General features: G+C 39.0%; 1 protein-coding gene across 5 annotated transcripts in view; it reads left to right on the forward strand.

Moving 5' to 3' along the window:
* Positions 1-15,155, forward strand: part of LOC124110922 (palmitoyltransferase ZDHHC21-like) — a 308,157-nt gene that overhangs the window by 233,738 nt on the left and 59,264 nt on the right. For all 5 annotated transcript variants that reach the window (XM_046470402.1, XM_048399806.1, XM_046470404.1 and 2 more), the window contains one exon: positions 4,074-4,120. In XM_046470402.1, coding sequence (XP_046326358.1) covers positions 4,074-4,120 — 47 coding nt within the window. The remainder of the gene's footprint in view (positions 1-4,073; positions 4,121-15,155) is intronic.

Raw genomic sequence — 15,155 nt, forward strand, 5'->3', positions numbered from 1 at the left:
TTTCGCATAAAAAATGCCATCTGTAGTAGCAGTATAGGTATATGAATCCGGCTCCAGAACCATCATTACCTATAAAAATTTATATCATAGACTCCAGGTGGTGGTGAGCTAGAGTCAATTTAACTTAATCTCATGACTATCGTTAAATCACATAATCATTTTGGCATAAAAAATTCCCCCTGTAGTGGTGGTATAGGTATATAAATCCAGCTCCAGTGGAAGTGGTCCAGAACCCCTATTACCTATACTACTCATGGGTACAATGTGTGAAGCCCATTTCTGGTGTCCCCCGCCATGATATTGCTGGAATATTGCTAAAAGCGGCGTAAAACCAAACTCACTCACTCACTCAATGGCTGACAACCAGTGTTTACATACTCTGTAACGAGTTATACAAAGAAGCAAGATGACAACCCCAATCTATGATGTGGACTTTGTAAACAACATGTTGTCATGAATAAAGTTTTTTCAAACAATTTTTATCATGTTAGATCTTACTTTCATTGTTGGTTGTTTCAATGAGAAAATAGCTTAAATTGTTCCGATTCTGGTCAAAATAGAACATTTCTCTAACAGTTTCATAAACATAAAGATATGCCTTCATTAAATCTTTTAATGTCATCATTGAAGCAGTCAGGGCTGCAGCCTAGAACGCCCCAAACATCCGATATCAAACTACCGTTTTTCCTCTATTTGACACTACGCCGTCTATTAATTTCGCGAGAGCCCTTGACTCGGCGTGTGTTAGAGACCTGGCTGGTATTAGAGACCCAGCATGTATTAAAAGAAATATAGATATGTTTTACAGTTCATATGGGGGTGATCGATCAGCAGCCATTTTCTATGAATCGATATGTAGGCTATCTATGTATTCATACGCACGTTTTTTGTGAAAAGGCTATATATACTCTTCAAAAAAAAGAAACTTGACACTGACTTTCAAAATATAATATAATGCAATTGTTTCAAAATAGCAACCAAAAACCATAATGCATTAACGTGCATTAATCACCGCTTGACACCGACGACCCATAGATGCAATCAAGTTGTCAATATCACGCTGTTGGATGTGCTGCCATTCATGCTGAAATGCATCAAGAAGCGCAGGAAGTGTTTGGGGCGGTGGATTCCTTCTGCGAACGCGTCGATCCAACTCGTCCCACAGATGCTCAATCAGGGACAAATTTGGTGACCAGGCTGGCCGAGGTAATGTCTGGATGTTGTTCTGCTGTAAGAAGTCCTGACAAACACGTGCAATATGCGGTCGAGCATTGTCCTGCTGGAACTGTCCACCATGAACGTTGACGTGAGGAAGAACGTAAGGCTGTAGGATCAAGTCTCTGTAACGCACACCTGTCAATGCACCTGCCATATGCACGAGAGGTGTCCTACCACCTCAGAATTCCAGCCCATACCATGACACTCCCGCCGCCAAATGGGACAACCTGCTGCACACAGTTGGGGGCGTAACATTCACCCTGACGTCTGTAAACACGTGCGCGCCCATCAGCACGTGTGAGTAGAAAACGGGACTCGTCAGTACACAGTACATTTCTCCACATTGCACGTGCCCATCTAACCCTCTGTTGGCACCAAAGCAGACGGTCCGCCAGATGACTTGGGGTCAATACATGACGTCGAACAGGTCTTCGTGCAAAAAGTCCAGCCTCTCTCAGTCTGTTGCGTACCATTTGATCTGATATTCTGCGTACCCCAGGGATCTGTGTGGTTGTAGACGTGGCTGTGGTAGTGCGGTCTGGGAGGTGTCGCAGCCGGATGTATCGATCTTGTGCTTGGGTTGTCACCCTTGGTCTTCCTGACCCTGGTCTGTCGTCAACTCTGTTGGTGTTGTTGTATTGGGTCCACAGTGCAGAGATTGTCTGTCTGGATACGCCAAAGTGCCTGGCCACTTCTTGCTGAGTTTCTCCAGCTTGTAATCTCCCAATGGCGTTGTTCAGTTGAGCTGCATGCAGTCTTGGCATTCTGTCAATGCCTCTACTGCCGTTATAAGGACTGTATGAACAGCCGTTGATGTGGATTTTTATACCCATTCAGCATGGGGGGCTGCATGCCTAAATGCAGGATCCTGTGCTACACGTTTTTTTTACAGGCGGTTGCGTTTGGATGAAGCTGTAAAATTGATCCCCAAACGCTACGTTTATGTGCTTTGCATGTCTTTCCGCGAATTATAGACACATCATCTTTCTGTTTGACTTATTTGGTTCTCATTTAATGTAATTATTTTAGATATTTGGCAAAAAGTAGTTTTACATCTATGTCAAGTTTCTTTTTTTTGAAGAGTATATATCGAAAGGGGTTTCCATAGCAGAAAGGAAACCCCTTTTTAACCAATCAGAATCAAGCATTCATCAATGTCATGGTAGAATATCAATTAATCCATTGGTCACATGTTTATGACTTAAATGGCTTTGGACTTATTGCTTGTCTCTGAATGATACTGAATTGAAATTAATGTCAACTGGTACTGGTCATTTGTTATAGTGGTGGGTGTGATAGGATTTTATCATATTCATAACTCCCCAGTCCCCACCAAGCCCCAACCCCCACATCTTCCATTTCAGAAATAACATTTCCTTAATAATGTTTAAATGTATAATTCTTTACTTTGAAAAAATAGAACAGTGTCATTTTTGCATGCCCCTTTAAATATTGCTGACTGTTGCATTGAACAACTTTCACATGGTAATTATGGTTTAAACAAATTTATTTTCACAAAAATGTGTGAAAATGGATTGGTAAACAAGTAAAGCGCTTATGTTAATACCGCTCCATTACACATAGGACATATTACAATGAATACATAAATGAAGGTTAGATGTAACAAATAAATTGTACATGGCAAGCTAGATGTGTATATATAATAAATCTATTTGCAGTTTATTTAAAAAAATCATTTGTCTGAAAATCTGCCAGTTTTTATAATAAAGTGTTGAATAGAGTCATATGCGGATAGAGATGCTTTATAAACAAACATGGCGTTGCCCTCGTCAGTCGGCGATCGAGTCAGAATTAACCATCGGGAATCTGGATAAACTACAGGGATATTTGCCATCATTATCAAAAGAACAGTCTATTATACTGAAAATCAGTGTCTAACTGTGACGTAGCTGAGGCATTTTATAAGTTTTGGCAACTTTGGAGATATAAATTTCGAAACAATTTTGCGAGGGCCCAAGGCCTAGCCAAGCAGGATCAGTTGCCATATCTGTGCTTGTAGACCTCTGCGGCTTGAAACCATCTACACAAATTAAAATACTTGGATTTTGCCAAAATATGTTTGAATTGTTACCTTGTTTCGTTTTGTCTCTGTGTGTACATCTGACTACACTTCTTAACGTTATGACAGGACAGACCGACTGTCAACAACGTCTGACCGTGGCCGTGACGTCTCATAGACTAGGGTTAGAGTAGCTTCCCTTTGACAAAGGGCAGTTACTCTAGCGGACAGACCCATGGATTGCCGCGAAAGGCAATTAAAAACAACTGTTGTTTTCGTATATGTTGCTTCACCACTGTATAAGAAACAGATTTCAGTTGGAACTATATTGGTTACTGTCACTGTCCGACTGACACATCACTTACCCTGTGACGTAATAAATATTAATGCGCGCATTCCAGGAAAACTCACAGTGTTTCGGTAATGTTTTTGAGAGAGGGAAAGCGATTTTAAAGCACAGAATTAAAGAATGACATTATATGATAAAGAGGTTATCACGCTTGTGTGTTTGAGGATGGTAAATATCCTGTATTAGGAATAAACACTATGTATTTAGCTCGCCAAGGCTCGCTAAATACAATGTTTATTCCTAATGCAGGATATTTACCATCCCCAAACACACTCGCGTGATAACCTCTATATATCAACATACTTGATCGGGCATCCCATATCATGCATTGAACTCATGAGTGTTGATTAGTACAGTAACGTAGCTTACTTATTAATTATACTTAATAAATTATTTCTTTAAAAAAATTCCAAATATAAGGTACATTTTAATAGTGGTTTTAGGTGTGTATCTTGAAATACATATGGTGTTGTTTGTTTTTTTAAGGACAGAACTACACTTGAAAATATGCAGCAGTCTCCAGATCCTTCTAGGTAAGTTAACATTTTACATGTCAAAGGCATTTCACTGTATTATAGGTATTCAAAATACACCATGACTCTATGAAGAAGATGTCAAACTGGAAATTCAGGTTTAGCTAAAAAAAAATAGTCTGTTGGACTTGTTATTCTTTTCTATTCCTATTTTAGCTCACATGACTGAAGGTCATTGAGCTTATGTCATGTCACATTTGCAGTCTTCTGGTTGTGCATCCACCAAAAGGATCATGAAGTTGAAACTTTGCAAGCATGGCCCCAGGTGTCACTTGACAAAATGTAATAGTTCCCAAAGACTATTGAAAAACTTCGAAAACATTTCTGAAGAAGGGGGCAGTTGAAACATATTCCAAATTTACATGGATATTTTCTAACTATAGCATGGTTGACATTTACAACCACTGTTTATTCAATGAAACAATTGTGACTGTCTCTTTGATATATATTTACATATCAAGAGAAATGTATTAAAGAGGGATCAGTGATAGATGCATTCTGATTATGTTGTGTTTTCTCACATAATAGGGGGAAGAGTCTTTTGCCGGTTACAGAAAGGGGTGGGTGGTGATGAATTTGGTGATCATGAATGGCACCATCTCAGCCCTACGCTCATACAGATATTTGTGAAGAGCAATGTATTTTGTGACAATGTCATCATATGTGTTTCTTGGTTTGTCAGCATCATATCCAAGGTCTTGGTTTTTATAAAAGAGGTCACTGTCTGAAGACCTGTATTATTGTTGGTTTTTCTCCCATGACGTTACAGTAAAACAGTTGAAAGTGGCATTTAGCACCCAACTTGATGGTAGTAGGAAGTATAACACATTATTAAACAATAAACAGTATTAAACATTTCTATTTAATTCAAAGTTTGGTGTCTGATCTTGATCATAAATAATGTAATAAACTCAACATTGTCTTGTGCCTTCATTATAATGGATTAAAGATGCATATATACACCTCATCAAAAGTATCACACCACCAAATTTGAAGTGTAATTGAAAATTAATTTTCAATGTAGAGATTTTCAAATGCTACAATGTATGTTGACACATCATCTGCCTGTAGAAAGGTAGCCACCTTAACTGCCCAACCTTGTGGGTGTGTTTATGCTAGTTATATGCACACCTAAGGTCTCTCTTTAGAAAACTCTAAATTCATGTTTCATGACAGAAAGTTCATACATCTTTACTTCTATTAATTTTGAATGAAGGTTCTACCAATTTGAAAGTATGTCTTTGGAACAAATGTAACTTAAATGCCTAAGCATACCATCCCAGAAAATCAACGATGGCAAATCATTCGCATGCACCAAACTGCTATTGCCACCGTGTTGAACATTAGTCTCATTAGAAAACTTACATGTGAGGAGTTGTCGGGATAAGCACATCCATGGCAGACCAGTGTCAGAAAGGACAGGGTCCTTGAACTCCAAGCAAAACGTCTGCAAACGTCAACTTGAACTCGATCTTCTTCGTCATTACTGGCATATCCACAACAGAGTGTCCCTCAGCACCATCAGGCATCGAATTAATGCAGCAGGATTAAGGGCCAGAAGACCAATACTCTTCTCACACCAACAAATATGGGACTGCTTAGCCTAGTGTTAGGTGTAGGTACACTGGAACTTAAGGTCATGGGAGAGGATTCATTGGCCTGACGAGAGTTGTTTAATATTGGACCACACTGATGGTAGGACTCGTGTCTGATTGTAAACTTGATTTGTTCACAGGTCATGGAACATTAAATTGTCAAAGGTACCAAGATACCATATTTGAAGGCTTTGTTGTGCCGCATGTTGATAACCATGTAGTTGCCACATATCCTCTCCGACCCCACCGAGCATGAGCTGTGACTGACCATCTCCAGAACAGTGCATTGATACTATGATATGTTTGACGAGGGGTATATCTCAAATCAACAATCAGTATAACACTGTTCACCTAACAGTTCAGTAAACTCCAGTCACATGGTCAGCTGTCACTAATTGCATTACTGGTTATACATGTGCAACCATATGTACTAGACAAGTTAGAGACCCAACAAACGGCATCCAAGTGTTGTTGTTGCATTAAGTATTTAAGAGGTTGCCTTCTGCCTTAGCAATTTCGGCTGACCTGTCCCTCTTTGGAACTCAAGTGTTGTACACATATCTATTGTGAGTTTGGTATTCACATAATTTCTGTTTTTGTATTGATATGATTTCTCTATTCTAAATAGAGTTAGTTTGGCCATCGCTATTGGATCTCTTGGCTTTAGGAGTGTATCTAACTGCAATTCTTGTTTTAATGCTGGGGCGTGGTCTTGACATTCTAGTAACATGTAAGCAATGGATTCAGCCTGATTGCTAGATGAACAAACCTTGTCATAGTGCTTTTTGTGACCGAGTCTGAGGCGTGAGATGGCTATTCAACTTTCCTTTCCTTTGAGTATGAGTTTGGCTTTTGTTGGATCTGGGGTTGAATTTTGTATAGCCATCTGCTGATCTTACTTGGGTCCCACTGGGCTTGCCATCTTTGGGCTGCAGAGGCTTTGATTTTGCTTTTTATCTCTAGTTTACTAAAGGGAATAGGCTGTATCTCCGCTTTGTCTAGAGCTAGTCTGCTTTTTCATTTCCATGAACATCTATGTGAGAGGGGATCGAACACGGCTCCACCTGCTGCCCTTGGTCTGATTGTTTTGTATATTCGTATAGAATATTGTTGACTGTGTTTGGCCTGGAGTTTCTGCCGCTGATGTCTTGAAGTGCACTTAGCGAGTCTGATAGGACGACTGCCTTTGCTTCCAGAAGTTGGGGTTTGGAGCTGTGGATATGGATCACGTAACCAGCACTGTTGTTCTTGGATCCATCAGTGAATATATGGGCCCAGCTGTCCCAGGTAGTTTCAAGCTCTGTCACAGTAAATGATATATTGTATACAGATGCTTGCTTTGCGGCTGTTTTAATTCTTTGATGTAATTTGTGTTGCTGCTGACAGATGAGAAGTGTACTGTATGGCTGTATGGCTGTTTGCTAACTTGGGTATTTTTGAGGGTTTACTCTTACCACTGATTACAGGTGTTTTGCTCCAGACTGTTATAGCATATTTTTTTTTCATTTACAGATTTGCAGAAGGTCTGCCATAACTCATTTTTAGAATCGTCTATGAGCTGTCTTACTTTTGTCCTGGCTGCTCCGACTTGGGCAAAGGCTGATTTATCCCTTTTTTACCTATGTAGGGCTTTCTTTCTCACTCTCCTAGCTTTTGCTATTTCCCTGTTCCACCATGGTACCGGAGTTTTGCCAGTTTTGTCCCTTTTCATGCGGGGGGGATATAGCGATCAGCCAGTCTGTCTGTGCATCCGTCTGTCCGTCCGTAATCATTTCCTTTTCCGGGGCAGAATTCCAAAACCATTCAGTGTATTTGATCGAAACTTGGCAAAGCTATCAGGCACATACTGAAGTGGTGCCTATATCACTCAAGTGGTGAAGTTGTGACTTTTGCTATTTTGCAATTTTAGAAATTTTTCTTTTTTACATTTCCATGGCAACAAGTTGGACTTAGGTTCTATAAGGGTGGTGTTAATTTCCGGAGCTTAACTCAAAAGCTGTTAAATACTTCCCCTACAAAACTTTGCATGTCTACCAGGCACATAGTGAACTGGTGCCTTTTGCTATTTAGGAATTTTAGAATTTTTTTATGTTTCCATGGCAACAAGTTGGACTTAAGTTCTATAAGGGTGGTGTTAATTTCTGGAGCTTAACTCAAAAGCTGTTAAATACTTTCTTACAAAACTGTGCATGTCTACCAGGCACATACTGAACTGGTGCCTTTTGTTATTTAGGAATTTTTAATAATTTTTATTTTTCACGTTTCCATAGCAACAAGTTGGACTTAGGTTCTATAGGGTAGAGTCCAGAGCATAACTCAAAACCCATTTAATACTTTAAGATTTAATATAGGTAGGGTTCACCTATGGAGTATAACAAATATACTGTTGAATATTTCCTTGCCAAACATTGCATGTCTATATATAAAGCACATACTGAAATGGTGCCATTTGATATTAAGGAGTTTTAGAAATATTTATTTTAGAATTTCCATTGCAGCTATTTTGACATGGGCTAAGAGAAATGTTGGGTCAGTTACCTGGTTTTTGGACCATAACATGTTGAAATGGGGAGGGGATATAGATGACTTTGTTGACTATACACTTGTTTAGTTATTGTTTCTTGTAATTTGTCATTTGTTTGCATAAAAAAACCCACAGAAAAACACTTGTTTTACTTTCCATTTCATATGGATGCGACCATGGTGGATCTTTTGTTGGTAAACAATGTATGCTTCTTCAAGAACATTCAACTCATGACTCATTACATACAGAATTGCACATTTACTTGTGGTTACTTTAAAGACAGCTGCCGGGGGTATATGTCATCTTTCTGATGACTCTTGTTTTAAATTGATTTTTCAGCTGCGGCAATAATTGCTGAGGTGAGATTTTTGCAAAAAAAAGATCAGGATTATCCAAGGCAATTTCTGAGGATTTGAATAATATACATTCCTTCCTGAATTTAGGCCAATCAGCCTTTGCATAGTCCCATGTGGGCTGAGGATTGGGCTGTTCCTCTAATTGTGGTGGTCTCCCTAGGTAGGTGAGTATAGGAAGGTGATTGCTTCCCCAAGTGTCATCATGGACTTCCCATTGGCAATATGTGGTGCGGTTGTTTGGTGGCAATTGAACTCCATGTGTTGTGGACTTGGTCATAATGTGCGTGACTGCTGTTGTTCAGAGTTATGAGATTGTTGTCCTCAACCCATTTCTCTACCATTTTGCCGTATTTGCATGAATCATTCCTGTCTTCTCATAGAAGTGGGCATTAAAGTCACCAAGGATTATCGCATTTTTGCCTTCTATTTGAGCTAGTCTCGTTAGCTCTTCCACGTTTGTTTCATGGGTAGCCCTGTGGTAAATTAGCTATACGTAATTCTTTGCCATTTGCCAGTTTTAGGGAGATTACTTGGGTTTCAAGGTTTGCTACGTTTGATTTGTTATTTTTTTAGGCACAGCTGTCGTGGACAAGGGTGATTAGTTGCCAGGCATAAGTTTTTTTCTGTCTTTTCTACATTGTGTGTACCCTGGTAGTCTGAATTTAGCTTTTTCACTGAGTTTGGTCTCCTGTATTAGAATGACATGCGGCTTTATCACCTGTTTTTTGACGAGTGCATTCAGTTCATGGCCATCGCTCTTAAGGCCATTTGCATTCCATGATTGTTTATAGATGAGCGCTTATTGAGTTTTAGGGCATACCTTATTTAGGAACTGTTTCTTTGTTCCTTTGTATTTCAGTATTTTGGAAGCCAGTGTGAGGATGCAGGTGGCTTTGGCCTTGACCCTCATTTTTCTGTTTATAATTTGGATCAATGCTGTGGCAATGAACTCTACAACTTTGTTTGTGTTCTGAGCCTTTTGTTTACCATGAGCTTGTGGTTTTTTTGCCTGACTGATTCGTTGGCTGTGTGCCTCAGTTTGAGAATTAGAAGACATGGGATTTGATTGGGGGGCTTGGGTCTTTTTCCCCTTCAGTTTTGCAGTGGCTTTGTGCCTGTGAGCAGGCGGATCAGTGCTCACAGATTCCATTGTTTGCTCAGTAGAGTGATCAGTAGTCACTTGGGTTTTTATCAACCTCAGTGGGTTGAATATATGATTTAAACATATTTTATTCAGATTGAAATGGATTGGGAACAAGTTATCCAACTTAGGACTCCCTCTCCATGGTATTTACAAAGCTTGTACAGTAAATCATATACAATGAAAACAGAAAAGAAGATGAGTCTTAAGATAACAAGAAATGTACACATTAAAGTGTTACCCAAATCTCTTTGTATGACTTATATAAACATTTGCACTGCTTTAAAGATGTGTTGATTTTCGATAATGGACAAACATTCATTTCCGCTTAACATCAAACTTTAATCTAATTTAACATTTTTGTTCACGGCGTTCTGTAAAATGTCCCGAATTATTATAAACGTAGTTTTCTTTGGTGGACGTACAATGGACACTTTAATAAATAATGATGTGCGTTTTCACATGGATTACCACATTGACATATTGGATCACATTTTATAACTATTCTGTATAAATCATAATTCAACTGGCTCTTCATGTATCTTAATCGAGTATGATAAATATTCAACTTTCTAACACCATAGGAAAAATATGGAGGTGCATTGACTTGCTCTTTTGGTATGTATGTCTTGAATTGGGATGTAGAAGTACAATTTCTACCTGCTGCAGGAATAGTGTTCCATAACCTTACAGTTGATGGAATAAAAGAACACGTTGAGTGTTTTAATCTAGTATATGGAATCTCAATATTGTCTGAATTTCTTAAATTATGTGATACATTTGAACCTACAGTGGTGGGTACAATGTCTTTAAGATAAGTTGGGGCAATATTACTTTGTACATTGTAGAACAAACATAGCTTACGTTTCCTCCTTCGTTCTCTTAACGTTTCATAATACCGATGTGTGTGCGAAGTATACTTTGGGAGCCGAGTAACTACTGGCAGCTTCTAGTTGGAGATTTTCTAACTGAGTTGATAATTCTATATTACACCCATCCCACACTTCACACACATATTCGAAATGGGGTCTTATGAAGATTGTATATACTTTATTTAATGTATTTCTGTTCAATATGAATTTTAATTTTCTCATTGAATTTATCATTTTTGATGTTGATTTAATTATGTTATCTACTTGACAGGACCATTTTCCATTTGATGCAAACGTTTATGATTTTTAACATTCTTAACTTTACATTCATTAAAGTACAAGGTGATTAGGTCTGATTCATCTTTTAAGGAAAATATAACCCCTTCTGTTTTATCTGGGTTGTATTTAATTAACCAGCGTTTTGCCCAGTTACACAGCTTGCTCAGATTTAAATTTAGAGTTGTTCAATAAGTTGATTGTCTGGTGAAGAAAAGCCGAGTGCTGTATCGTCAGCTAAGAGTTTTGTTATGCAATCTAATTCATCAGCAATGTCGTTAACAAATACAATAAATAAAAAGGGACCTAACACCGACCCCTGTGGAACGCCAGCCTTCAAAATCCTTGGCTTGGATAGAGCCCCGCTTACAAACACTGATTGAGTACGATTGCTTATGTAACTAGTCAGCCATTCAAGTAAATTCCCTTTTATACCATACATTTCTAATTTGTACACACTCTGGGCTGTGGGAGAGAGGTCTGCTTGGTAAGAGAGTCAAACCCCTTCTCTCTCTATCAAGATTGATTGATTGATATAGAAGATTTAACGTGCGCTTTCCGACTGCAGCGTATTTCGCACACGGGCCTGGCCAGACCATTTAGTGTATTCCGAGAAGGGTGAAAATGGTGTGTGCAACACAAGAAGGGGCTTTTAGGGGTTGCTTATATCGATTTTTTGAAATTTTAAAATTTGGAATAAATGCCGAGGTGGGTGGAGGAGGGAACTAAGGGAGCCGGGTGAGGTGGGTGTATGTATGTTTATTGGATTTTGGATTGGTAGATTAATTAGTTTTTAGATGCGCTTGATTAGGCCTGTTTTGATTAGGAATACGCCTAGGGCCTTGAAGTTTTCTAGTTTATTTTGAGGGTTTAGTATTTCATCTAGAGTAGGAACCGTATTTAGATTAAGGTTGGTTTGTAGTGTGGTTCTGTGTGTTTGGTAGTGGGTGCAGTGGATGAGTGCGTGTTCTGTGGTTTCGGGTTGTTTGCAGTGGGGGCAGTTGCCTGTGGTGTGTCGTTTAAGTTGTTTTAGGTGGTTATTTAGGTTCGTGTGTCCTGTTTGGAGTTTTGTAATTAATCTGTCAATTTTTTTAGAGGGGTGTAGGATTTTAGGTTTGGCTAGTGGTTTTCTGAGCACTTTTTGGATTTGGCTATTTGAGTTTTGATATTGATTATGCCATTTTTTGGTTATTTTTTGTTTGTTTACACTTTTAATTTCTGATTTTGAGATGGGTAGGTTTAGGCTTATTTCTGGTATTTTGAGAGATAATTTAGCTGCTTTATCGGCGCTTTCGTTGCCGTAAATTCCTACGTGGGCGGGGATCCACAAGAAGGTTATTTGTTTGCCTGCTTTTGTTAGGTCGTTGGAGCTTTTAAGTATTTGGTTTATTAATTTAGGTCGTTTTGTGGTATTTTTGTTTTGGAGGGCTTGTAGCCCACTAAGCGAGTCAGTGAGAATTAGGATTTTTTTGTTGTTTTTTGATTGTTGGTTATGCAGGGCTGAGGCCATGCCCATAAGTTCGGCCGTGAATATAGATTGGTTGTTAGGGAGTCGGTAAGATTGTGTGGATATAACTGGTTGTGTGGTATGGACTCCGAAACCTGTGTGGTTGGAGATCGGGTCTGAAGATCCGTCAGTGTATATGTGACACCAATTTGGCCAATTTTCGTGTATGTATGAAAGTGTGGTGGTTTTAGCTATGTTTGGGTCGGTTTGTTTATTTATTTGGTTAGTTAGCGTTGTGTCTATTTGGGGTATTTTGAGTTTAGGGGTGAAGATATTTGATTTTTTGCAGTTTTGTTTAAGATTTTGAGTTTGGTGTTCATTGAGGTAGTTAGTTATTCTTTGGGATATTGGGGTGAGTAAGGGGTGTTTGCGAGCTAGAGCTTGGTTTCTTGGGCTAATGTTTTGGTTAATTAGGTTTTGGATGAGAGGGTTTGTTTGGGACGCGGCCAAGAAATTAAGGCTTAGATGTTCCCTGCGTAGATTTAGTGGCATTTCTCCTGTAAGGGCCTGAAGTGAGGTGTAGGAGGTGCCATGTTGGGTGCGTGTAATTAGTTTAAGGGCTTGGTATTGTATTGAGTCAAGATTTTTAGATAGAGAGTTGTTTAGGGTATTGTATATGGCGCAGCCGTAGTCTAGTTTTGATCTAATTAGTGTTGTATATAGTGAGAGGAGGGTATCTTTGGAGGCTCCCCAGTTGGAGCCGGTGAGACATCTTAATGTGTTCAGGTCTTTGCTGCATCTAGTTTTTAGGTTTTGGACGTGAGCCTCCCAGGTGAGGTGTTGATCGAAAATAAGTCCTAAGAATTTGGTTTGTTTTTGGAATTTGATTGTTTGGTTGTTTAGCTGGAGGATTGGGTAGGCAGGTTTCATGTTTTTATGTTTGAATACTACTCCTGTTGTTTTATCTGAGTTAAGGGAGAAGCCCCATTTGTCTGCCCATTGTTGTATTTTATTTAGAGATTTTTGGATTAAGTTTTCTGCCATTTTAATGCTTTTAGTGCGGATCCATAGGGCTCCATCATCCGCGAATTTTGAAGTGTTTAGTTTAGGGGATAAGCCCTCGAATAGATCATTTATCATTATATTGAAGAGGGTTGGGCTGAGAATGCTGCCCTGGGGAGTGCCATTTTCTAGGGGACACTGGTCCGATAGCGTATGGTCTATACCCACGGTAATTTTGCGATTGTTTAGGAAATCTTGGATGAAGTTTATTATTTGGCCTTTTAGTCCTATTTTTTTTAGTTTTTGTATTAGCCCGTGGTGCCATACCATATCGAAAGCTTTAGAGAAGTCGAGGAATATGCCTATGGTGTATTGCTTGTTTAGCTGTCCTGTTTTTATATCCTGTTCTAGTCGGGCAAGGTTATCGAGAGTTAATCGGCCAGGAGTGAAGCCGCTTTGGTCGGGGTTTATGATGTTGTTTTGGTCTAGGTAGTGCTGTAGCCTATTTTTAGTCATAAGTTCCATTATTTTGCAGAGATTTGAGGTTAGGGATATGGTTAGGTTAGGTTTATTTGGTTTAGGTATTGGGATTACTAGAGCTTCCTTCCATGAGGATGGGACCTGTCCGTTTAGGTAGACTAGGTTGTATAGTTTAAGTAAAGTTTGGAGTAGTTTGGTAGGTAAGTGTTTGATTATTTGGTAAGAGGTGAGGTCTAGGCCAGGGGCTGTTCCTTTTTTTCTATTGTTTAGTACGTGATTTAGTTCTTCTATGGTGTAAGGTTGATTTATTTCTAGGTTGTCTTGTCTGATTTCTTTGGAGAATTTTATTTCTTTATTTAGTTTATCTTGGAATTTCTTACTGAAGTTACTGTTGCTACTAACTTTAGAGAAGTGTTTGGCTAGGTTGTTGGCCTTTTGGGTGGGGTTAGTTGAGTTGTTTATATTGGGGCTTTTTTTGTGCCGTTTGATGCCTCGGATGGCGTGAATTTTGCGCCACACCTTCCTAGCATCGCTGTGGTGGTTTAGCTCCTCGCAGAATTTTTTCCAGTTTTTGGTTTTAGCAGTTTTAACTAGGTTTTGGACTTGGTGGTTTAGTTCATGAGCTGTTTTGAGATGAGAGGGGTCTCGTTTAGCTCTGTTGAAAGCTGATTTGCGTTTTAGTCTAGTTAGCTCTATTTCCTCATTCCACCAAGGGACAGTGGGTTTTCCTGGGTTGGATGATTTGAAGGGGATTGCGGATTTGGCTGCGTTGATTATGAAGTTAGTTAGGTTTTGACAGAATGTTTCGGGGTCTGTTGTTTCTAAATCGTTTAGATTAGCTTCGTTGCATAATTCTTGGAATTGGTCCCAGTTGGCGTTTTTGTACTGAAATTTAGGTTCCTGTTTAGGGGTTTGATTTGGTATTTTTATATTTCCTAGGGTTATATTTATGGGAAAGTGGTCGCTGCCTAGAGGTACTGGGTGGACGTCCCACATAAGACTTTGTGCTAAGTCTGGCGTACATATTGTTAAGTCGATAGCCGACATGGTGTGGTGGATTTTGTCGTATCTAGTTGGTTGGTTATTGTTTAATAGTATTAGGTCATTTTTTTCGATCCACTCTGATATTAGTTGTCCATGGTTGTCTAGTTTATCTGCAATGCCCCAGGTAGGATGATGGGCATTGAAGTCTCCTAGGAAGATGGTTGATTTATTTCCTAATTGGTAAAGGATATCTAGGTCTGTATCTTTAATTGGTTTTAGTGTTGAGTGATAGATGTTAATGATTTTTTTTTTTTTTCTATCAAGAGGTATCTGTATGTATTTAACAAAAATTTGAACA

This window comes from Haliotis rufescens, unplaced genomic scaffold (genome assembly GCF_023055435.1).
Source record: "Haliotis rufescens isolate VD_foot unplaced genomic scaffold, xgHalRufe1.0.p SCAF_2, whole genome shotgun sequence".
Classification (NCBI taxonomy): Eukaryota; Metazoa; Mollusca; class Gastropoda; order Lepetellida; family Haliotidae; genus Haliotis; species Haliotis rufescens.